This window comes from Elephas maximus, chromosome 1 (assembly GCF_024166365.1).
Source record: "Elephas maximus indicus isolate mEleMax1 chromosome 1, mEleMax1 primary haplotype, whole genome shotgun sequence".
NCBI lineage: Eukaryota > Metazoa > Chordata > Mammalia > Proboscidea > Elephantidae > Elephas > Elephas maximus.
In genome coordinates, this window is record NC_064819.1 from 79,042,316 (window position 1) to 79,068,735 (window position 26,420).

General features: G+C 37.1%; 1 protein-coding gene across 1 annotated transcript; it reads left to right on the forward strand.

Annotated features, from left to right (window-relative positions):
• Positions 1-18,545: 18,545 nt before the first annotated feature.
• Positions 18,546-19,475, forward strand: LOC126061203 (putative olfactory receptor 2W6). Its single transcript, XM_049857636.1, has one exon. It carries the CDS (start codon positions 18,546-18,548, stop codon positions 19,473-19,475), a length of 930 nt encoding a protein of 309 aa, XP_049713593.1.
• The last annotated feature ends 6,945 nt before the right edge of the window (positions 19,476-26,420 follow it).

A 26,420-nucleotide genomic window follows, 5' to 3' on the forward strand; every position in this document is an offset into this window, starting at 1 on the left:
CCTCTTCCCCTCTCTTTGCCTTAATGGCAACAAGTAGGAATATAAACAGACAATCATAGCTAAAGAGAAGAATTGGCATTAAAATAGGCTTATGACATCCTCCCTTTCATACATGCTAACACGGCAAACCAAAGTACAGTGCCCAAGGTTTTTGCACAGGGTTTCAGGAAATGTACCCTATTTCCTAATACAGTATCTTAGGCAAATCATTTGAACTTGATTTAACCAACTGCCAAAACAGAAATATGCTGTAAAAAAATTGAGTTTTGGTAGGTGCCATCAAATTGGTTCTGACTCATAGTGACAAATACAACAGAAGGGCACACTGCCCAGTCTCATATCATCCTCATAATTTTTGCTATGTTTGAGCCCATTGTTGTAGCCACTGTGTCAATCCATATCATGGAGGGTCCTCTTTTTCGCTGACCCTCTACTTTACCAAGCATGATGTCCTTCTCCAGGGTCTGGTCCCTACTGATAACACATCCAAAGTGCGTGAGACAAAGTCTCACCATCCTTGCTTCCAAGGAGCATTCTGGCTGTACTTCTTCCAAGACAGATATGTTTGTCCTTCTGGCAGTCTATGGCATATTCAATATTCTTTGCCAACACCATAATTCAAAGGCAATTGAAAATACTGTGGCTTGGGTCATGTGCACCTTAGTCCTCGAAGTGACATATTTGTTTTTTAACATTTTAAAGAGGTCTTTTGCAGCAGATTTACCCAATGCAGTATGTCATCTGATTTCTTGACTGCTGCTTCTGTGGGCATTGATTGTGGATCCAAGTAAAAAGAAATCCTTGACACCTTCAACCTTTTCTGTGTTTATCATGATGTTGCTTATTGGTCCAGTTATGAGGATTTTTGTTTTCTTTATGCTGAAGTATAATCAGTACTGAAGGCTGTAGTCTTTGATCGTTCATCATTAAGTACTTCAAGACCTCTTCACTTTCAGCAAGCAAAGCTGTGTCATCTACATAACACAGGTTGTTAGTAAGTCTTCCTCCAATCTTGATGCCCCCTTCTTCATTTAGTCCAGTTTCTCAGATTGTTTGCTCAGCATACAGATCAGATAAGTGGGGTGAAAGGATACAACCCTGATGCACAACCTTCCTGATTTTAAGCTATATTCTGTCTCTAGGTTTCAAAACATTAACTTGTTTTTCTTTTTTTAAGAATAAAAAGTTCATACAAAAGCATAGGAACAAGTTGGAGAATAGCTCACATTCTGCGCTTTGGGTATGAATCTGGGTTCCACAAGTTACAATTTTGTGTGCTATTGGGCAATTCACCTAACCCTTGGTACCTCAGTTTTCTCATCAGGAAGTAGGAGATAACAATAGGACCTACTTCACAGGATTGTTGGGAAGATCAAATAGGATTGTACACAAAACAAGCTTAGCGCATCATCTCCCCCCACTAGATTGGGCTAACACTTTGAGAATAGATAAGGTATCATTTTTATCTTTTCGTACCATTTGTCTAGCACAGTGACAGATAGGTGTGCCATCAGTGCCTGAGTAATCACTGGAAGAATCCATATCTAGTAGAAATTGCTTACAGCTCAAATTTTTCTCTCACTATTAAACACTAGTTTTGTTAACAGGTTTAAAATAAGATTATCTAGCCTCCAGGGTCATTAAGTCCACGTAAATCAAATACATTGACTTCTTACTAATAAAGTTAAGTTTTAATGTCAGGCTCAGTTTTAAGATCTGAACTCTCTCAAGTAATTTTCAGTCTACAGGTTTTGTTTTCATTTTGAGCCCTGACAAATAAATGCCTACCACTATTCCAGGTGCTTCGAGTTACTGGAAAGAGTTGCAATGCAAGTGTTTTGAGAAACTTGAGGCCAAGAGCAACTAAGTGATTTACTATCTAACAGCATAAAAGTAACAAATCTACAGTTAAAGTTCAAATGCAGGGATTCTGACTCCCAGCCCAGTGTTCTGTCCGCTGTGGAAATTTCTCGTTTAAACAAATATTTTCATTCCAAAGCAAAGAGAAATGTAAACCTATCATGCCTTACTTGATAGACTTACTTAGTGTACAGTAAGTACTTAGGAACTCAGTCATATTAGGTAAAAAACATGCATAAGTTACATTCAAAGCAGGTATAATATATTCACAAGGGGCAATGGGGTGGTAAAGACTATTTGGGGAATACCTCCCTATCTAAAATACACCAATAATAAAAGCAATACGACAGAGGTTATTTTTATTTTGTATGTAAAATTTATCCAAAGTGTCCCTAATAGGAAGACTGTATGGGTCTTGGAATGAAGGGGTGGAAACAGGAGTGGCCCCACTTACCATCACTTTCAATGACTCACTTGGGGATTTTGTGATTCCCATCCCTGCAACGTTAGGTGTTGCAGGGTTGGAGATTCTGATTCCCAAAAGAGGCACACTCTTGCCATAGGACATAGCAAGGGTCCTATAGAACTAAAAGCTATACCTGCCACTAGGGCACTCTAGACTTTTTGTATCCAAAGATCAGCAGGCAAGACGAAGAGTCACTGTATGTGGTAGACAGCCTGTAAGATGGCCACAATTCCCACTTCTTGGTTTTCACGCCCTTGTGTAATCCTCTTCACTGCATGTAAGTTGAATTTATTGATTTGCTTCTAACAAGTAGAATACAGCAGAAGTGATGTGATGTCACTTCCAAGATTATTGTTATTATTGTTGTTAGGTGCCATCAAGTCAGTTCTGACTCATAGCAACTTTATGTACAACAGAGCAAAACACTGCCAGGTCCTGCGCCATCCTCACAATCAATGCTACGCTTGAGCCCATTGTTGCAGTCACTGTGTCAATCCACCTCGTTAAAGATCTTTCACTTTTTCACTGACCCTCTACTTTACCAAGCATTATGTCCTTCTTCAGGGACTGGTGCCTTCTGATAACATGTCCAAAGTATGTGAGATGAAATCTCACCATCGTTGCTTCTAAGGAGATTCTGGCTGTACTTTTTCCATGACAGATTTATTCGTTCTTCTGGCAGTCCATGAATATTCAACATTTTTTGCCAACACCGTAATTCAAATACATCAATTATTATTCAGTCTTCCTTATTCTTTGTCCAGTTTGGAACTTACAAGACATGTTCTAAAAAAACTGTCTTTCATCCTGGGTGTTCTCTCTTACTCTTGCATGTATATCACTTGTTTTGAAGGAAGCCATCTGCCATGTGATGGGGCAGCCCTGTGCAGAGGTCCCAATGACCAAGTTTGCAAGTAAACCTTCTGAGGCCTGCCAACAACAGCCACATGAGTGTTCTTGGAAACAGCTACTCCCCAAGTTAAGCCTTAAGATGATTGCAGCTCCAGCTGACGTCTTGATTATGGGCCCATAAGAGACTCTGAGCCAGAGGAGCCCATATAAGCTGTGCCCAGATTTCTGATCCACTGAAACTATGAAATAATCAATGTTTGCTCTTTTAAGCTGTTAACTTGGGGGGTAATTAGTTATGCAACAGTGGTTCAGTGGTTGTCTGATAACCAAAATGTTGGCAGTTTGAATCCACCAGCCACTCCCTGGAAACCCTTCGGGGCAATACTACTTCATCCTATATGCTCTCTGTGAGTCAGAATCAACTCTAGGGCAACGCCTTTTTTTTTTTTTTAAATAGCATACTGTCAAGAGTCATTGATCCTGAGCAACAGGAATAGGCAGGGCTGATTTTAGACAACGGGTTGTTGGAAGGACTACATGTGGAACACATGTGATCTATTTGGCCACCTCCTGTCCTTACCCCACTGTGACTGTGAACAGACAGGTACAGCAACCCTATGCTGAGAAGGTATGATAACCAAGCATTCAGACCCTTAAGAATGAAGGTTTGGGTCACACCTTCAGGTCAGTCACCAGGCCTATGAAGGTGCTAGCTAAGGGCGGGGAAGGTCTAGCTGTAGCCCTGAAACCAACTGCTGCCCCTGAGACCAATTGCTGCAATGGGGGCTGTAGTTCCTCTCACTAACCTTTCTCTGCTGAACTTCCCCTCAGAAAGAGAGGCCCAAGAGAACCAGGAAGGAGCTGCTCTCCAAACATGTGTGGCGAAGTGTTATAGGGGAAAAAAATCACAAAGTTTAGTAAAGCAAAAAGAAAGTTTATTCAGCATATATTCAAAAAGACAAAAGTGGGAAGTGGACAAGCATGCTGCCAGAGCTAATGTCTGCCCAAATCTGATAGAAGTTACAGAATCATCAGTACATATTAACATCACAAAAATGGGTGAAAGCTTCACATTTTCACAGATTGGCTACAAATTGTGGTCTTATATTCTGAATTGCCTTTCTTAATAATCATTGGTATAGGTTTCAGTAACTGGACAGTCAGGAGAGCCTTCATTGGTACAGGTTTCAGTAACCTGACAGTCAGGAGGGCTTCATTGGTCCAGCAAATTTCTATTCACTAAATAGTAGAAAAAGGTAGGAGTCAAAAAGTCTTTTGTGTACTGCTTGATTGGCTTTATGTGAAAAGTTCACCCAAAATATTTTTATTCCTTAAGGATAATTTCTAAGATCATCACATCTATTGTCTTTATCTCAGGGCACAGTTGATGTGTCTTTGTGAGTCTTTGTGGGCCCATCTTCAGCTGGGTCACATTCTCTTTGCTCAAGGACAGGCAATAATAATTCTAATATTATTTTCTAAATCAGAAGTATATGTCTGAGGGCCATGAAATAGACCATGAAATAATGCTCTGAAATTTATCACTGTGTTCCTGCTGAGTACATACTTCCCATAGGCTGCTCCCAGCCAGAGATATTAAGGGAGGTTTTTCCCTGGGAGCCATGGGATCACTCAGATAGGCAACTCTGCTCAAGGATTCCCCATTGGCTTTGACAATTTTTTTTTTTTTAGAATTGCACCAAAACTGAAGTCATTTCTTACACATCCTTCTTTCTTTCCCTTTCTCCTCTGGAGTGAGACTTTCCATAGTAGTCTGATGACTCTCACATTCTCCAAATAACCCATTCATTGTTTTCCCTCACAGGTGTTTTCCTTAATAAATCTCTTGCACATCTAATCACTGCATGCTGTCTGCATCTCAGAGTACCTGAACTACCACAACAATTAGTGTCATTATAATTCTTAATCTGTTTTATATAATCTTTGTTTTTAATAAACTTTTTATTTTTAGAACACTTTTAGATTTACTGAAAAACTGTGGTAATTGTACAGAGCATTCTCATATGTCCTACAGCCAGTTCCCCTTATTATTAACTTCTTATGTTAGTTAACAGCTTGTCTGCTAACCAAAGGTCGGCAGTTCAAATCTACCAACTGCTCCTTGGAAACCCTGTGGAGCAGTTCTCTGTCCTATGGGAGCTCTTTCAGAATCTACTTGACGGCATTGGATTTGGTTTTTTTCTTTAGGTTAGTATGGTACATTTGTTAAAATTAATGAACCAACATTGATATATTATTATTAACTAAAGTCTATACTTTATTCAGATTTCCTTAGTTTTTACCTGATGTTCTTTTGATCCCATCTAGGACATCACATTACAGTTAGTCATCATGTCTCCTTAGGCCTCTCTTGGCTGTGACTGTTTCTCAGACTTTCCTTGTTTTTGATGACCTTGACAGTTTTTAGGAGTACTGGTCAACTATAGGGTCGCTAAGAGTCAGAATCAACTTGATGGCAATGGGTTTGGTTTGGTCAAGTATTTTGTAGAATGTCCCTCAACTGGGATTATCTGATGTTTTTCTCATGGTTACACTGGGGTTATGTGTTTTGGGGAGGAAGACCACAGAGGTAAAATGCCATTCTCATCACATCATATAAAAAATACATACTATCAACATTTTTTTTTAATCAACATGATTTATCACTGTTGATATTGATATTGATCACATGGCTGAGGTAGTGTTTGTCAGGCTTCTCCTCTGTTAAGTTACTATTTTTCCCACTTACGTACTGTACTCTTTAGAAGAAAGTCACTATGCATAGACCACAATGAATGATTGGGGAGTTATGCTCCACATCCTTATGAACAGGAGTACAAAAATTATTTGACATTCTTCTGCATGGCATGGGAGATTTGTCTTTTCCCCCTAGTTGATTTATTTATTCATTTATATCAGTATGGACTCATGGATATTTATTTCATACTTTGGGCTATAGTCCAAAACTACTTTATTTAGTTGTTCAAATTGCTTCAGCTTTGACCACTGGGAGCTCTTCTGTTGGCTCCTTGTCCGTTTGACATATCCCCATCATTTATTTTTAAGCATTTCCTTACTTTCTGGAACTAGGAGATGCTCTAATCTCATCTTGTGTATGTCCCTCCCCAGTCTTAGAATCGGCTATTTCTCCAAGTAGCCTGATTCCTCTTATTAAAGAATAGTATTAGAAACGAAGATCTGGGTGCTAGGTGTTCATTACTACTGGGGTGCTGTTGTTTCTACATCCTCTCAGCTTACAGAGCAAGGATCTGTATGTGTGCATATTAACTTGGGTATATACACAAATATCCCTATATGTATCCATCTGATTCGTATTAAGTTAAACATGAATTCAAACTGATGTTACCAACTCTAATTCAACACCACATGGATCATTCTACCCTCCTTCCCTTATTTATCAGTAACCTCCCAGTCCAGCAGTGAGAAACCTGGCTCCCACCATCCACCATTTGTTTATTTAATTGCTCAATTACAGTATACACGTATAGTGGTTTTTTATGTGATCTTTTCATTTTTGAATGTTTCTTTGAAGATTTTCTCTTTATTCTTTATGTTTTGAGATTTCACCACGATTTGTAGATTAGTCAGCTACTGCCACAATGAAAATGTGTAACAAACCACCCCAAAACTCAGTAGCTTAATATAACCATTATTTTCTCACATTCACAGGTCTAGAGTTTTCTGTTATGACAGATCACTGGAGGACAAGGAAAGCCAAACTACACAAGCACATTTAAGGTCTCCTCTTGGATTATGTCTGCTAGCATTCCATTGATCCAAGCAAGTAACATGGTCAAGTTCAGTCTTAACAGAGCGGGAAATGTACTCTACCCACATTAGAAGGGAAAAGGAAATGATTATTTGCTTAGCGATAATCTTGTTAGTATGGCAAAGAATGTGTGTGTGTGTGTTGTACATGTGTGTGAGTGAGTGAAGGAATGATTTCATTATTCTTATCAGTACTTTTTGGGCCCTTTCTATCTGATAATTCATATCTTTCTTCAGTTCAGATAAATTCATGTCATTTTTAAAAAATATGGCCTTTTTTTTCTTCATATGAGACATATATCACGAGTAAAGAGAAAGTGTATGCTCCATTCCTCATCTTGAATAGGACCAATCATTTTCTTATGACTCAAACTACCTCAATACCTTATGATTCTTCCCAGTTTTCACAGTAGATCAATATGCCAGTGATGATACTTGAGTTTTCCTTCTTTTTGAAAGGGAATATAATTTGAGCATTTGGATCCAATCAAGGTTTCTATATTAAGTTTGCATTTTCCTGCCGTTTCCTTCCCTGGAGCCCTGGTACTGTAGTGGTTAAGAGCTTGGCTGCTAACCAAAAAGGTCAGCAGTTGAAATCCACCAAGCTGCTCCTTGGTAACCCTGTGGGGGCTGTCTTTGGCTGGGTTCTCAAAAGAAGCAAAACTAGTAATGTGTATAAATATATGTAGATAGAGAGAGAGATTCAGGGTTTGCGTTCTCCTCAGTAACCCTTGATGCTCATGTATCCGGCATCTGGTACCAACAAAGATATATGGTCTGCTCTCCATATTTTTCTCTCATTTCACCCCAAATTACTCATTCTGCAATCCACACACTTAGGGCTATGCTCTATCTGTCCCAGAGAGATCAGCTGTAAATTATACTAAATAACCATTGAGAGATTGTTCTGTAAGCAGAAATTTCTTTAGATTGCTTAAATATTGACTAATTTAGGATACTTAATTATCATATAATTAGGCTGAATAAAAAGACAAAATTTATCCTCTATTCCTTTCTGTGCTATAAGCTCCATGGAGCCAGATAATATGTTTGTCTTTTAACTACTGTATGTATCCACATATCCTAACAATGCCTGATAAGTAGTTTGTTCTCAGTAATTTTTTTAAAATGTAATGACTGTAAGAATGAATAAAGTATGCAAGTTCAAGGACATGGAACTTTATGTAAAACGCTAGTGGCGATGATGACATTGATGTTGGTGATAGTGATAATGAAAAAGTCAGTTGATAGATGAGATCACAAATGTACATCTCTTTAGTCCATATCTCTCTTCTTAATTTCATGCTTGTATGTATAATGCCTTATTCTATTTTTTCTCCTTTTGATAAACTTCATAATCTTAAATTCTACTTAGTTTACATTGAAATAATATTTATTAGTTAACTTGCACACTCTCTTGTTTGTTTTTTTCAAGTTATTTAGCAAATATTTATTCGGTACCTACCAAATTGTATGGACTGTTCTGGAACTTGAGAGATATTAGTAAACAAAATAAACAAAATCCCTGCCCTCAAGGAGCTTACATTCTAGCAGGCGATACAAAAAATAAACATTAAACTTAATAAACAAATAACTGAAAATATAGTTAAGAAGGTGATAATTACCTGTAAAATAATTTAGAGCTTGTTAAGGAGGCTTTGGGTGTGTGAGGGAGAAGTTTCAACATTAAACAATATGTCTAGGGTAAGCTTTATTGAGAAGATGAGATATGAGTAAGGATTTGAAGGAATTATATGAGTTAGACCCTTCTCATAATATTACAAATGGAGTTGTTATCGGCATTCTTGTATCTATCTCCTGAGTATATGTGCAAGAGTTTTCTATACTTGGGATATTTCTGGAATATAGTATATATGAATCTTCAATTTTGCTATATATCACCAGTTTCCACTCTTATTTATGTTTGGTCTTTTTCTTTGTTATTAAAATACATGTACATACTGGTCAATCAACTAAGAAATAATTTAAAAGCCAGTTGCTATCAAGTTGACTCCAACTCATGGTAATCCCATACATGTCAGAATAGAACTGTGCTCTATAGGGTTTTCAATGGCTAGTTTTTTGGAAGTAGATCACCAGGCCTTTCCTCTGACGTGCTTCTGGGTGGACTTGAACTTCCAATCTTCTGGTTAGCGGCCAAGCACATTAATTATTTGCACCACTGAGGGACGCCAAGAAATAATTACTTATGGTAAATGGAGATGCATGTAGAAGAAATAAGGTATAGACAGCTGCCATTTTATTGTCACTACAGAGGTCAATATTCCAATAATTTGCTCTCAAAATCTCCATCAAAAATTACCTATTACCTAAATACCATCAACAGATGAATGGATAAACAAAATGTGGTACATACACACAATGGAATACTATTCAGCCAGTAGGAGAAATGAAGTTTTAATACATGCCACAATATGGAAGGTACTAGAAGACATTATGCTGAGTGAAATAAATCAATCACAAAAAGACAAATATTATATGACCTCACTTATATAAAAAAACAAAAGCAGACAAATGTACAGAGAACAAAGTTTATTAGCAGTTACCAGGAGTAGGATGGAGGGGGAAAGGGGGATTCATGGTGATAGAAATATTGCATTGATTAAGGGTAGGATTGCTCAGCTGATTATGAATTATATACCTGTAATAGTCAATGAATTATATACCTGTAAAAAGCTGAATTGGCAAAAAAGAAGAAGAAAACGACAGCTCTAATCCAGCCTCTAGCCCCATTTGACAGATGGAAAAGCTGAGGTCGGAGGGAGGCTGTGAACTACTCAAGATCACATGCTAAGAATCCTGGCCAAGTTTCCTGACCCGCAGGCCCACTGAGGATTTGCACCTTTGCTCCAAGCCACTTGTGTGGGTTTACCACTGCTATCTGAACAAGCTACACAAATCCAGCTGCCCACTTCCAAATCATTTTTAATAAGAAGTTTTTTAATAACAAAAAAATTACTATGCTTTTTTTTTGGAAAATTATCATTGTACAATTAACTAATAAACAAATTTTCATTGAGCAAATGCTATGTGCTAATACTATACTAAGCATTGGAAATACAACAGAGAACACAACACTTAATGGAAAGTGAAAAGATCTTAGAGTGGAAAAATAATGAGCTATTAACAGATACAATAGAATCAATAATCCAGTGTTTATCTTTTTCTCCTTCTTGAACAGAATGGGTAATTTTGATACAGTGTAGTAACTGCCTCATTCTTACCTTTCTCTGGGTTTTGAGATTCTTAGGAGCAGATACATAACATTTATTTACATACCAAGGGTCTTTCACAGTGCCTGTAAGTATGTTTAATGAATAAAAGTTTATTGCATTCCCAGAGTAATTCTGCATGAGAAGTTTTTCTAAGAATTATTGCTAAAGGGTAAGCATTAAAAAAAAAAAAGTCACTGATAGAGAATAGTTTTCATAGGTATTCCCACTAAATCCCTGCTCAAAAAAATGCCACCGGGAAGTGAAGAGACAATTATTTCTGTTATGATGGAAAAATTTGAGATTTGAGAGTGAGACTGATGTTGGGTAAGTCCCCAGGGCTTGCTGTGTATCTCTAAGAAGCGACTGTAAAGCAAAAGGAAAACAACAGTGACAGGAGCTGACTAACTTTAGCTCTCAACTGTAATCAGTCCCTAACTGACTGTTTCTTCTCTAAAACAGGTAACCCTAGAGATTACTCCATTCTGTGAATTATAATGAAACTCATTTGAAACTTCTTAATAGTTGCATGCAGCATGGGGACAACATGCTAATCAGTTCTTCTCTTCCAAGAGCTGGATCCCTGTGGACATTAAGAAAACAAGTAGCTTCATTCTAACAACGATTATAATGAGGTCTCTAGGGTTGTGTTCTTCCTTCCAACTTCTATAAAGAACTGCAGAAGTTACATTCCCTCCTTAAAATCACACTTCCTCCTTCCCTATTTTTAAATATTACACACTGATCTCATCACCCAGAATTCCTTAAGATTTTCCACAGTTTTCTAGAGAGAACCATGTGAGCAAATCTAGACATATTTCAATTTTACCTGAAAGAAGAGATGACCTAAGAAAACCTGCTTTTATCAATGGATTTTACATTTCTCATTCTTCCGTATTTCCAACATACAATTCCATTTTTTCCTTTCTCATCCTCTTCAGAGTCAATAAGTAAATCTATCAGAGTAAATAAATCAATCATTCAATGAATTAATGGACACTCTAAATTTCTTTTCACTTAGAAAACAGGGAAAACAGGAAGAAATAAGTGACTCAAAGCCCTGAACTTTCTTCTTAGTTGTTTAGATTAATTAGTTTTATGCTCATATAAAGAATTGCAAAATATTTAAAGGTAGAAAATAATGTACTGTTATATCTAGTCTTGTTCCAAATTTATTCACATCATTACTTTGAAAAATGGTAAGAAGAAAAATAAGTTAACTTGTTAAAAACTCATAGTTCGTGTAAAAATAGTTTTGGTAGTGTTGAATTTACAGGTTGCATTTGAGCACACAGAATCCAAGCAGTTTCATTTAGAGGGAGCATGCAAATATCTAGTGGAAACCACCCAGATTTTATCAATGAAATTGTGATCTGGTCTCAGCACTACAAATGATTTTTTGACTCTGCATAGCAATTGTTATCTCTACCTAAATGTCAATCTGTGGAAGAGGCAAAACTATTTGTTTCCTATCAAATCTCTGGTTGTTATGTAGAAATAATGAAGCAATGAATTAATTATGTGAATTAACATGGGATCAGAAAACTGGGCAGACAGAGTTCTGGATCAATGTGGTCCTGTATCTCAGCCAAAGACAAAATCCTGGGCTCTATAAAGTATGCATGTAATTGATTATAATAAGTTTTATGCTTTATGCATGACTCGTAAAGGTATGTATTCTTTGTGAGGTTAAGATTTTTCTGGGGCCAAACCCAAATATTAAAAACGAGTGGAATTATTTTTATTTGCTCCTGAAATTTTATTTAGCTCTTAAATAAATGTTAAAAGAGCAATACATAATCTACTTCTTCCAAATTCCAGTGCACTATATCTGAAAATTCAAAACATTATTTTTCAAAGTTTAATATGTATTTTGGTTTTAATCCATATCAATACACACATTCTTCTTCTTCTAATTGTGCTTTAGATGAAAGTTTATGGAGCAAATTAGTTTCTCACTAAAAAATCAATACACTTATTATTTTGTGACATTGGTTGCGAAACCCACAATGTGGCAACACTCTCCCCTTCTCGATCTTGGGTTCCCCATAATCAGCTCTTCTGTCCCCTCCTGCTTTCTTGTCCTTGCCTCATCGCTGGTGTGCCCATTTAGTCTGGTTTTGTTTTACAGGCCTGTCTAACCTTTGGCTGAAGGGTGAACCTAAGGAGTGACTTCAGTACTGAGTTAAAAGAGTAAGGAGGCCACACTGTTTTTTATGGGATCATGTTTATTCATTTTATTACTGTGCAAATATCTTCATGTACTTATGCAAGTACTTCTAATGATCAATTCTTAGAAGTGGAATTCATGAATCAAAGATTTGTGTATTTACCAAATTTCCAAACATTTGGTAAAACCATACTCCAACTTTCTTTTTTACTAACTTCTGCAGTCTGAAATTGATCGAACATTTAATCAAGATGCATTGATAATCACTGGCGATCAGAATGCAAAAGCTGGAAACAAAGAAGAAGGATTGGTAGTTGGAAAACATGGCCTAGGTGATAGAAATAATGCCCGAGATCACATGATAGACTTCTGCAAGACCAACAATTTCTTCATTGCAAATACCTTTTTTCAGAAACATAAACTGCGACTATACACTTGGACCTTGCCAGGTGGAGTACACAGGATTCATATCAACTACACCTGTGGAAAGAGATGATGGAAAAGCTCAATATAATCAGTCAGAACAAGGCCAGGGAGCAACTGTGGAACAGGCCATCAATTGCTCATATGCAAATTCAAGATGAAGTTGAAGAAATTTAGAACAAATCCACAAGAGCCAAAGTATGACCTCAAGTATATCCCGCCTGAATTTAGAGACCATCTCAAGAATAGATTTGATGCATTGAACACTAAAGAGCAAAAATCAAACCAGTGGTGGAATGACATCAAGGACGTCATACATGAAGAAAGCAAGAGGTCATTAAAAAGACAAGAAAGAAAGACAAAAATAGATGGCAGAAGAGACTCTGAGAGTTGCTCTCGAACGTAGAGTAGCCAAAGCAAAAGGAAGAAATGAAGTAAAATTCTGAACAGAAGATTTCAAAGGGCTGCTTGAGAAGACAAAGTAAAGTATTATAATGAAATATGCAAAGGCCTGGAGTTAGAAATCCAAAAGAGAAGAACACACTCAGCATTTCTCAAACTGTAAGAGCTGAAGAAAAAATTCAAACCTCGAGTTGGAATATTGAAGGATTCTACAGGGAAAATATTAAACAACACAGGAAGCATCAGAAGACGATGGAAGGAATACACTGAGTCACTGTACCAAAAAGAATTGGTTGAAATTCAACCATTTCAGGAAGTAGTATATGATCAAGAACTGATGGTACTGAAGGAAGAGGTCCAAGCTGCTCTGAAGGCATTGGCAAAAAACAAGGCTCCAAGAATTGACAGAATGTCAATTGAGATGTTTCAGCAAATGGATGCAACACTGGAAGTGCTCACTCATCTATGCCAAGAAATTTAGAAGACAGCTACCTGGCCAACAGACTGGAAGAGATTCATATTTGTACCCAGTCCAAAGAAAGGTGATCCAACAGAATGTGGAAATTATCAAATAATATCATTAATATCAATACAAGTAAAATTTTGCTGAAGATCATCCGAAGACGGTTTTAACAATATATCAACAGGGAACTGCCAGAAATTCAAGCCAGATTCAGAAGAGGATGTGGGATGAGGGATAACATTACTGATGTCGAATGGATCGTGGCTGAGCGCAGAGCATAACAGAAAGATGTTTACCAGTGTTTTATTGACTATGCAAAGGCTTTTATTGTGTGGATCATACAAAATTACGGATAACATTGGGAAGAACGGGAATTCCAGAATGCTTAATTGTGCTCATGAGGAACCTGTACTTAGACTAAGAACCAGTTGTTGGAACAGAACAAGGGGATACTGAATGGTTTAAAATCAGAAAAGGTGTGTGTCAGGGTTGTATCCTTTCACCATGTTTATCCTTTCAGTCTGCATGCTGAGCAAATAATCCAAGAAACTGGACTATACAAAGAAGAACGGGCCATCAGGATTTGGAGGAAGACTCATTAACAACCTGCATTATGCAGATGACATAACCTTGTCTGCTGAAACTGAAGAGGATAGAAGCACTTCATCATGAAGATCAAAGACCAGTCTTCAGTATGGATTATACCTCAACATAAAGAAAACAAAATTCTCACAAATGAACTAATAAGCAACATAACGATAAATGGAGAAAAGATTAAAGTTGTCAAGGATTACATTTTACTTAGATCCACAATCAGTGCTCATGGAAGCAGCAATCAAGAAATCAAATGACATACTGCGTCAGGCAAATCTGCTGCAAAAGACCTATTTAAAGTGTTGCAAAGCAAAGATGTCACTTTAAGGACTAAGATGCGCCTGAGCCAAGCCATGGTGTTTTCAGTCTCCTTATATGCATGTGAAAGCTGGACAAAGAATAAGAAAGACTGAAGAATTGCCGCCTTTGAATTATGGTGTTGGTGAAGAATATTGAATATACCATGGACTGCCAGAAGAACGAACAAATCTGTCTTAGAATAAGTACAGCCAGATTGCTCCTTAGAAGCAAGGGTGGTGAGACTTCATCTCACATACTTTGGACATGTTATCAGTAGGACCAGTCCCTGGAGAAGGACATCATGCTTGGCAGAGTACAGGGTCAGCAAAAAAGAGGAAGACCCTCAATAAGATGGACTGACACAGAGGGTGTGCCAATGGGCTCAAGAATAACAAAGATTGTGAGGGTGGCACAGAACCAGGCAGTGTTTTGTTCTGTTGTACATAAGGTCCCTAGGAGTTGGAACCAACTTGACAGCACCTAGCAACAACAACAACAATCCTCCAAAAATTTCAAACTGATTTACATTCGTACACACAGTGTATGAGTGTCTGTTTCCTGGTATCCTCAGACTTTACGTGTAACCAAACTTAAAAATATTTACCAGTATTAGTAGAGAAAAAATAACATCTCATTTTTGTTTTAATTTGTATTTATTTGATTATAAGTTAAGTCAAAAACTTTTCATGTATTTTGGAGCCATAGGTACTACTATTTCAGTAAATTTTATCTCATTATCCTTAGCCCATTTGTCTTATCCAGATAAGTGTAAGCCTTATTTATTTGAAAAAGCTTATTTGTTGGAAAAGGCTCTTTGATCACTAAAAATATTTGCCATTTGGTCTAAATATGTGTTGTAAATATATTTTTTTCTATTTTCAAAAACCATTATTAGTAGGATTTACCTGGAAACTTACTGAACCACTGCAATGTATTCACCGGCCATCATACTTGAGTTCTATATTCTGTTTTATTTGATTCTTATTTTGATAACAACCATAAAATGATATGGAGCCCTGGTGGCATAGTGGTTAAAAGCTGCAGCTGCTAACCAAAAGGTCAGCAGTTCGAGTCCACCAGCTGCTCCTTGGAAACCCTAGGGGGCAGTTCTACTCCATGAGTCGGAATGGACTCCACAGCAACAGGTATGAAATAATATAAACCCAGATACGTTATGCATTTGTCTACATGTTCTGCTTCTGAAATGAGTTTTTTTTAGGGCCATTCATGGATCTCAAATGACATTCATTCAACTAAAACATGCTGTAAGCTTTAATGTCTCACATCAATGAGTATGATTAGTATTTATTCATAGGTTATAAGTCACCCTTAGAGGAATCTCTCTAGTTCTAATTTCACTGAGCTTCAGTAAGATGCTGTTATCATTTTGTAGATGCTTGGAGGCCAATTTTACCTTCTCCAAAGGGTAATCAGTGTAGTTTCAGTTTTAGTTTGAGTATAATTTAGAGTATCAGTCAATCAAATTCCACGTATTTACTTAATATTTACTATATTCCAGTAACTTTACCAATCCAATCTGAAAATGAAAGCTACGAATCAAGTGGAAAAGACAAAAATAACATACTGTTTTGGATTATCCTTTAGAAAATTCTATTAAAACAGAAAAGATTAGACTTTAAATTTCTTCTTTATTAAGTCAACTAAATCTCATTTTAATTCAAGGATGAAAGGATGTTGAAAAGCTGTTTATATTTGCATTCCATTGCCAAATTTGACCTTTTTGCTCACCAAACACAGGAATATTTTATCATAAGAATAAAAGGTCAGAACTTGAGGACAAAACTGTGGCTCCAGCCAGAAACCAAGAAAAGAACCCAAGAGTTCTGAATCCCAAACATCTGATGTTATTCTTTGATTTCCCCTAAGAGTATATGGCTGTATTATCTTCTACAGTGCCAGTTAATTACCCAAAGGAGTATGCAGTCCCTGTGATATAAATAAGAAAATCATGTTATGCCAAGTTCCAGGTGCTATCCTTAATGCTAAGAAATTAGTCCTCTGTTTTTTTTTTTTTCCATCTGGGACTATAAAAAAGCAGGAAGTCCTTGCTTTGAGGCTTTGGTTAGTAGCTCCCGAAGCCTCCTGAAGGCTTGGTAATGGCCCAGATGGCAGACAGGCAGAAGAGGGATGCTAATGCTATTTTCTATTATAATTGCCTCTTCTGTCCATAATTTAACTACCCTATGGCAATTGCTCCATTTTACCCTTTCTCTGAGGTAGTGCTATACCCTTACTCTATCACCTTGACCTAATTATATAGCACAGTGAAGTCACATGGCTTTTACAACCCTTTTATCTTCAGGAAGATTATGCATAGAAGAGAGTTCCAGGCTTGATTGCCAGCCTGTTTCTTGACAAGTTGAGATCTTTCTAATCACTTCTATTTCATTTCTGGTTCTTTAGCCTCATATCACCTTATTGTTACTTTCTACTCATATTAACTGCACATTTTCCACAAAATCTGAAATAACAGATCTAAAGCAGAAGAAAAACATCAAAATATATTCTCCCTTATTTCCCATATGAAAGTCAAAACCAGGTAAGCCTAAATGACTAGAGACAGTGAAGAAAATTTACTTCCTTTTATTTTGGTATAGTGTATTTGGGTATGGAAAATGAATGTACTACAAGACCTTAAAAATCGAGAAGTTTTCATCAAAGATTTTAAAAAATTTTTTATTTGAGAATTGAAAATTTTTGTGACTAAAATTTAAGTCCTGCTCTGCCTTTATTTTTTCCCAGATAGCCAGATGAATATACTATTATTATGAGAAGTCCTGAATTCTGTAGATCGTTTAGAAATCTAGGTATTTTGTAACATCCATTTAACAATTTTAATCTTGTTATTTATTCTTACATAATCCAGGAACCAACTTGGCCAAGGGTTTGAGGTGTTTCTGTACCTGTTGTTCTGCTATTTTCATTCTGTCTCCCTTTCTCTGTTATTTCATTATTATCTTAGTATCATTTATGCCAATCATGAGTCATTTTTAATGAAACCAGCTCTTTTCATTCTTCTTAGCCATATTAGTGTCAATCTTTGTTATATTCTTTTTTAACATTACTCTTTATTTACCACATTTTGCTTTTCTTTCCCTCCATTCATCCCTATTGCCATATGCCTCTCTTCTGCAAGCTAATTACATTGCTTTGATGTTTCTAGAAGACAAACAAAAGACAAAATATATTCAATGTTGTCATTTTATTGCTAGACAGAATATTCTACCTGACCCTGGCAATCTAGATTGAAGAATTCTATTACTTACAAAGAAATGAATGGTAGAGATTTGAGTTGACAACATTTCCTGGGATAAAAAAATTGGGATATTTAGTAAATGCAATTATATCCTAAAATAATAAAAATAACATTGACAATATGAAGTAAATGCATGCTTATGCCATATTAATAAGATTATAATAGTCCTGCTCATGGTAGGCAGTAATTTCCCTGTACTTGGTGTTTTTCAAATCACATCTGGAGTACTGAACTCTAGTTGTCACATTTTCAGAAAGTCATTGTCAACGTTGAGGGCCTGAGGGTATATGAAGAATAGTTAAAGGAGATTGAACGCCATGGCCTAAAGAAAATTTACTTGAGTTGTGGTAACTGCCTTTAAATATATTAATGTCTGTCAGCTGAAGAGGGGTTAGATGGGATGTGTATTTAATTAAGCTAAAATATTTTGTCTTACGAATCATGGGGAGAAAGTTTCTACTTAATAGAAGATGGACATTTAAAGTCAAATTTTCCAAGAGTGAAATAGTTTGCACTAAGAAGTACTGGGGTATTCGAACAAATTATGAACAGTTTATATAGCTGGAGAAGAAGGTATTGCAATATTGGATGAGTTGTTGGACCTGATGCCTTATATGTTTCTTAAAAATCTTGATATTCAATGGTTTTCCAAAAATATAGATTAAAAATTCTTCATTTCGTTCTTCCAGCTATACAGATGATGTGAAAGGAAGGCAATGGAAAGATCCAATGACAGTTCAGAGCATGGCTTTATCTTGGTGGGCTTCTCTGATCGCCCCAGGCTGGAGATGATCCTCTTCATAGTAAATTTTACTCTGTACTCAGTGGCTGTGTTAGGAAATTCAACCATCATCCTTGTGTGTATATTAGACCCCAGACTTCATACCCCAATGTACTTTTTTCTGGCAAACCTTTCCTTTCTGGATCTTTGCTTCAGTACTAGTTGCATTCCACAGATGCTGGTAAACCTCTGGGGCCCTGATAAGACTATCAGTTATGCTGGCTGTGTTGTCCAACTTTTCTCTTTCCTGTCTGTTGGGGGAACAGAGTGCATTCTTTTGGCCATCATGGCCTATGACCGCTATGCTGCAGTCTGCAAACCTCTGCACTATCTGGTCATTATGCACCCCCAGCTGTGTTTAAGATTGGTGGCTGTGGCCTGGGGGAGTGGCCTGGTCAATGCCATTGTTATGTCCCCATTAACAATGACTGTTTCCAGATGTGGCCGGCGCCAAGTTAACCATTTCCTCTGCGAAATGCCAGCACTGATCAAGATGGCTTGTGTGGATGCTCGGGCAGTGGAAATGCTGGCCTTTACCTTTGCCATTCTCATAGTTCTGCTACCCCTCACTCTTATTCTTGTCTCCTATGGCTACATCGCTACAGCAGTGCTGAGGATCAAGTCAGCGACTGGTCGACAGAAGGCCTTCAATACCTGTAGCTCTCACCTCACGGTGGTCTCCCTGTTCTATGGGAGCATCATCTATATGTATATGCAGCCAGGAAACAGCTCCTCCCAAGACCAAGGCAAGTTTCTCACCCTCTTCTACAACCTGGTGACTCCCATGTTGAATCCGCTCATCTACACGTTAAGAAATAAGGAAGTGAAGGGGGCACTGAAGAAAGTTTTGGGGTGGCAGCAATGAACAGGATATGTACAATAAGTTATGAAAATCCTAAGCAAAATACTTTTTCTAAACACTACCATTCATTTTGTGCTTATAATAAATCCAACCAATGTATCAAACACTCTTGGATTTTTTTTTAATATGAATAAATAGGCTGAAGTGTATTTAAACAAAGGAATTACATTCAAAGTCAACGTTAATCAACCGTAACTACATATAATATGGATGGATCTTAGCGAAATAATATTTACTAAAAGACTTAAGTCCCAAAAGAAAGGTAAAATAATGACTCTCATATAGTTATAAAATGAACATGTGTTAAAGGTTTTCTTGAACTCAGTGAGAGAATGTTATAAGCATTAAAAAAAAAAAAGTCAAGAAAGCACAAATTTATATGGAGTAAAGGAATCTTGAAATCAATGTTCAAATTTTGAAATAAATTTAACTTCTCTCTGACAGGACAGAATTTACATTTCATAGACAAGAATTATTTTGCATTGCTCTAAATTATCTATAATTTACAAAGTTGTAAAATGTTTGCCACAGAATTAAAGACAGAAAACCTGGAGGGGTGTTCTCCAGAGTATAGACAATGTATAATTTTCCAGCAAAGCACAATTTTTCCCTACGAACTGAATTATATACCTTATTTATGTTATAAAACTAAGTACATATAGCCTTAAACCTCTTAATAAAAGGGTGTAGGTATTTTTATCCAGATTTTTTAAATGGTGAAAATATTGCTTATAGAGCCTATGTAATTTTGCCCAGGTCACACAGAAAATAAGTGGGTTTCAAAAGTGTTTTGTATGATGCCTGAACCTCTCGCATCATCCACTGAATAACACTGCCTTTGCTATAAGACTGTATAGTGCACAGCCCTGGTGGTATAGTTGTTAAGAGCTCAGACTGCTAACCAAAAGGTCAGCAGTTTGAATCCACCAGCCACTCCTTGGAAACTCTATTGGGAGGTTCTACTCTGTTCTATAGGGTCGCTAGGAGTCGGAATTGACTCCATGGCAATGGGTTTGGTTTGGTAATAATCAGCCCCAGGGTACAGTGGTAGCTCAGTGTTAGAATTCTTTCCTTCCTCATGTAGGAGACCCGGGTTGGATTCCAGGCCAATGCACCTCGAGCACAGCCACCACCTGTCTGTCAGTGGAGGCTTGTGTGTTGCTATGATTCTGAAGAGGTTTCAGTGGAGTGTCCAGACTAAGGTGAACTAGGAAGAAGGCCTGGCAATCTACTTCTCAAAAAATCAGCCAATGGATCACAACAGTCCAATTTTGTTGTGTATGTAGTCTCCATGAGTCAGAGACCTACAGGATAGCAGCTAACAACAACAATAATGAGCTCCAGGCTTATTTCCTTCATCTACCTGTGCAATACTACAAGCATGCTGAGTATGTTATAGATCCTACAAGAGAATGCTCACCATTTAACAACTGACTCATTTTTCTTTATTAATACCATGACACCCCCCCTCCCCATTGCTCCACACAAACCTCCTGTCCAAATTTTTTCCATGCTTCAGCCCAAATACAACATATTTATAAAATTGTCTGGAACTCCTCAATTTAAAAATGCTCTGCCACTCCTTTCAGCACATAGAATTTTTATACACTGGAATTACAGTTTTCTTGTTAATATTTTATGTGTTTCGTATGTCTCCTATCATATTGTGAGTTTCTTGATGGTAGACCCATTTATTTTTCCAATTCCTCTCAGCACCACTCAAAGTATTAGCATCACTCAGGGTATTGCTGTTGTCGTTGTTGGGTGCCATTGTGTCAATTTCGACTCATAGTGACCCCATGTAACAGAGTAGAAATGCCCCATAGGGTTTTCTTGGCTGTAATCTGCTTTATGGAAGCAGATTGCCAGGTCTTTCTTCCACAGAGCCACTGGGTGGATTCAAATCTCCAACTTTTCAGTTAGCAGCTGAGCGCATAGCAGTTTCGCCAGTTAGGCTATTATAATCCCTTGTAGATAGTACTCATACTCATGAGTCAGAATTGACTCGACGGCAGTGGGTTTGGTTTTTTGTAGATAGTAAGCTATCAATAATAGCTTGGGGTGGTTACTAATTTTAACTGATTAATTACATCCAGAAATTTATCCTTTCCCTTTTAATTGATGCTACTGTCTAATTGTTTTTGTTCTCGAAAGCTCACATGTGAATCTATCACAATATACTATCTGGGTTTAAATCTGCTCTGTCAAATATTTTCTACTTTTTTTTCTCAATTCAATGTAAATTCTACAATGATAGAGAAAAATAAAGTCAGTAAAGAACCTCTTCCCCCTGGTATTAAAACTTATGCCCAGCTTTTTGGAACAAAGCTATGTTTTCCTAAATATGAATATAAACTTTAGGGAAATTACTATGAAATCTGCAACAGTATAGAGGGTGTTTTTCCTTGGAGGAGGCTAGATGGTAACAACAGTTTAGCATTTGCGTTCAAACCTCTTTGACTGACATAAGAAAAATATTTCTCTCTCTTTTCATTAAACTGATTCTCTCAAATGCAATACTCTCTGTCTGTAGTTCATTATTTCTTATTTGTTACCCACTTCCCATTGTTAATCATGCATTAAAACCAGTGAAAATATTATCAAAAAAGTCTGTAAATCTAAGTGAAATAATACATGTTTACAAATCATAGATATGATGGAAAGTTAGAGGACAGCCTTTGTCAAGATCAGTGGGAATGACTATATTTACGTAATATTCAGTTTTGCACTGAAAAGAGAAATTACTTATAATGAATGTATTATAATGTGCAGGTGATGAAAATACTTTAAATACACATTATTTTTACCTCTGGTGCAGAGTTGCATATATCACTTCTCAAGGCAATAGAGGTTAAGATCGGTGGCTCATAGAATGGTACTCTTATGATTATATAAAGCCTTATAATATGTGTTATAGATCTGGTGATTTCTAAAATAGCTCCCACTTCTATCTTTTTTTTTTTTTTTTTTGGTATTTGTTTTTTAAAATGTCAGTATTAATTTAATATCTTAGAAAGGCACATTCATTTTGTATAACCTATATTTTACGGAATATTTGTCTTGAAATAGTTTATTGGAAATATTCTTAAGAGCGAAAATCAAAATAAATGTTTATTTTGCTAATATCCATGTAAAATAATTTATAAAGGCATAACAGAAAAAATATGCCTCTGGGATGAGTGTCATACATTATTATAAAATGGGTTGTTGATCCTATATGATCTTTTAACCCTGATGCAGTCTTTTGTAGACGTGCTCAGGATTTTTTCATGACAAAACTACCTATCCTCTCTGTACTGCAGTATCAAAGAAATTCTTCTACTGGGCCTCAAAAGTTTCTGTATCTTTCATAGTGCTAAAAAAAAAAAAAAGGATAATTAATTCAAACATCCTTCCCCTGGAGTATTTTATTTCATTAATTAGGGTAACTTTTTTTTAAAACTGTCACTCAAAGGAATGAATCCACAATACGAGAATTTCAGGCATTATTACTAAGCTTCTTAAAAAATAATATTTATCTGCTTTCCAGGAAAGAGAAGAGCTCACAAAAAAACTCTCCAAAAATACATAGCTATTCACACCCATTCTATGTGAAATTAAATATTACTATTATAATTGATAAGAAATTTTAAATAAAAAGTATACTTAAATTTTATAAGTATGAAAAGTGATTCTTTTCTTTTTGTGTTTTTTTTTTTTTTTGGTGGTTGTTGTTCAAAGTGTCAACATTACCTTCTTTGTGATTATGAAGAAAAATGTAAATTTTGATTTACTTGTGTAGTTAATAAAAAATTTTTTTGTGTGTGTGTAGTTAATAGTTTCTAAAATTGCAGAATCAACTGGCTATGTGAAAAACAAAAACATGTCTACTGTAATTTTTTCTGCCATAATTTTTAATGCCATCCACTAGTGTTATTGCTATCCATATTATGGGAGAGCAGAAGCCTTTTTCAAAAATAATATCTAAAAAGCCCTGTACATACAATTTGTAGAAGACTAAAATAAAAAAACTTAATTTTTCTTTGACATCAAACACGTTTACCTGAGAAAATGAAAATGTTGAATTCTTTAAAAAATTTTTTTAGTAAGATGATTTCTATCTTAAGATCATTTATTCTTGCACACTTGAATAAAAAAAAGAACTTGACATGTCTGGGCAAAATAACATAACTTTGTTGCATTCATTTACCAATAAATGTTGATTATGGCTGAAAATCACACACATTTGAAATGTATTATACTGGGAACATTCTGAATCTCATGTAAAAATTACCTCTAGCCTAATTCTTTGTAGGCTGATGAAATTAATTGCACCAAGGGAGATATTAACTACTTATTTGGATATTTACATATGCATAGGCAAATTCCTGGCCACGTTGGGAGAGAAACCTTTTAAGACTGTAAACAATGTAAAGCTCTTATTTTTATAAAATAAGAGGCGAGGCCAAGATGGTAGACTAGGTAGACGCTACCTCGGATCCCTCTTGCAACAAAGACTCGGAAAAACAAGTGAATTGATCACATACATAACAATCTACGAACCCTGAACAACAAACACATTTAGAGACGGAAAACGAACAAATATGGGGAAGCAGCGATTGTTTTCGGAGCCTGAAGCCAGCGTCCCAGTCAGGTAACCTTGCCACCTGATTTAGGGCAGGGTCCAGGGGAGCTGACGGCGCAAAAAAGGGGCGCAGCCCTAACCACCTGAACTCACCCCGGGAGGGGGCCTAGCCAGTCTGCGCGGGCGGCGTGGCGATGCAGCCGGTGGGAGAAGTCCCCGGGAGGCAGTGACTGATCTTGGAGCTGGGAGAGCAGCATCCCAGCCGGGGAATCTTGCCGCCAGGCATTTGACTGGGCACGGTCATGGCACAAGCACGGAGAGCTGCTCCAATCCCCTGAACTAACCCCGGAGGGGCCCAGCCGATCGCGGGAGTGGCGCAATGACACCGTGGGCTGGAAGAGAAGTCCCTGGGAAGCAGTGACTGATTTTGGAGCAGGGGGTGTCCTGTCCAAGCAGGGGAATCTTGACGCTGGGCGTGGGACTGGCAGCGGAGGATCTGACCGCGGCTTCAGTGGGCCAGATCCCCGGGGGCAACCTCCACACAGCCAGCACACATAGGCAACACGCCCCTCGGGAATCTCAGATAAAATAGTCATTCCAAGCAAGACAAGCAACTCTGGCTATATTCTGAGGTGCTACTCCCCTATTTCTCTGATCCCTTCCCCACCCTCCCCAGGCGGCTTCATTAACATTGGAATTTCCTGAGCCAGAGGGAGAACGGCTCTGGCTCCAGGGCGACTTTGCTGTCCCCCCCCCTTTTTTTTTCTTTTGGTCTTTTCCTAACCCACTCTTCCGGCCTGAGAGAAGGAAACACAAAAAACCCAGGGACCAAAAATCCACCCCTAATTGGACTAAAAACACAGAACCAGCTACAGCCAAGCATATATAATCCAAATCTCAGACTTTCATCCTTACACGGAACAAGGCGGCAGTTATAATCCAAAGGCAGTTCTGATAGGGATCTGACTGCATTTTTTTTTTTAGCAGATTTTCTGGAAAAACTAGTTTCCCAGTCATGGCTTGGAGATAGTAGTCCATATCAAACCACATAAAGAAGCAGACCATGACAGCTTCTACAACCCCCCAAACTAAAGAATCAAAATCTTTCCCAAATGAAGATACAATTCTGGAATTATCAGATACAGAATATAAAAAAACTAATTTACAGAATGCTTCAAGACATCAGAAACGAAATAAGGCAAACTGCAGAAAAAGCCAAGGAACACACTGATAAAACAGTTGAAGAACTCAAAAAGATTATTGAAGAACATAGCGGAAAAATTAATAAGTTGCAAGAATCCATAGAGAGACAACATGTAGAAATCCAAATAATTAACAATAAAATTACAGAACTAGACAACACAATAGGAAGTCAGAGGAGCACACTCGAGCAATTAGAATGCAGACTGGGACATCTGGAGGACCAGGGAATTAACACCAACATAGCTGAAAAAAAATCAGATAAAAGAATTAAAAAAACTGAAGAAACCCTAAGAATCATGTGGGACTCTATCAAGAAGGATAACTTGCATGTGATTGGAGTCCCAGAACAGGGAGGGAGGTCAGAAAACCCACAGAAAATAGTTGAAGATCTCCTGACAGAAAACTTCCCTGACATCATGAAAGACGAAAGGATATCTATCCAAGATGCTCATCGAACCCCATTTAAGATTGATCCAAAAAGAAAAACACCAAGACATCAAACTCGCCAAAACCAAAGATAAAGAGAAAATTTTAAAAGCAGCCAGGGAGAAAAGAAAGGTCTCCTTCAAGGGAGAATCAATAAGAATAAGTTCAGACTACTCAAGCAGAAACCATGCAAGCAAGAAGGGAATGGGACGACACATACAGAGCACTGAAGGAGAAAAACTGCCAGCCAAGGATCATATATCCAGCAAAACTCTCTCTGAAATATGAAGGAAAAATTAAGATATTTACAGATAAACACAAGTTTAGAGAATTTGCAAAAACCAAACCAAAGCTACAAGAAATACTAAAGGATATTGTTTGGTCACAAAACCAATAATATCAAATACCAGCACAACACAAGGTCACAAAACAGAACATCCTGATATCAACTCAAATAGGGAAATCACAAAAACAAATTAAGATTAATTAAAAAAAAAGTTCATAACAGGGAATCATTGAAGTCAATATGTAAAAGATCACAATAATCAAAAAGAGGGACTAAATACAGGAGGCATAGAACTGCCATATGGAGAGTGATACAAGGCGATATAGAACAATACAAGTTAGGTTTTTACTTAGAAAAATAGGGGTAAATAATAAGGTAACCACAAAAAGGTATAACAACTCCATAACTCGAGATAAAAGCCAAGAAAAACGTAACGACTCAACAAACATAAAGTCAAAGACTACGAAAA

Coding starts and splice junctions, on each gene's coding strand:
- LOC126061203 (XM_049857636.1), top strand. CDS start 18,546: ATGGAAAGATCCAATGACAGTTCAGAGCATGGCTTTATCTTGGTGGGC.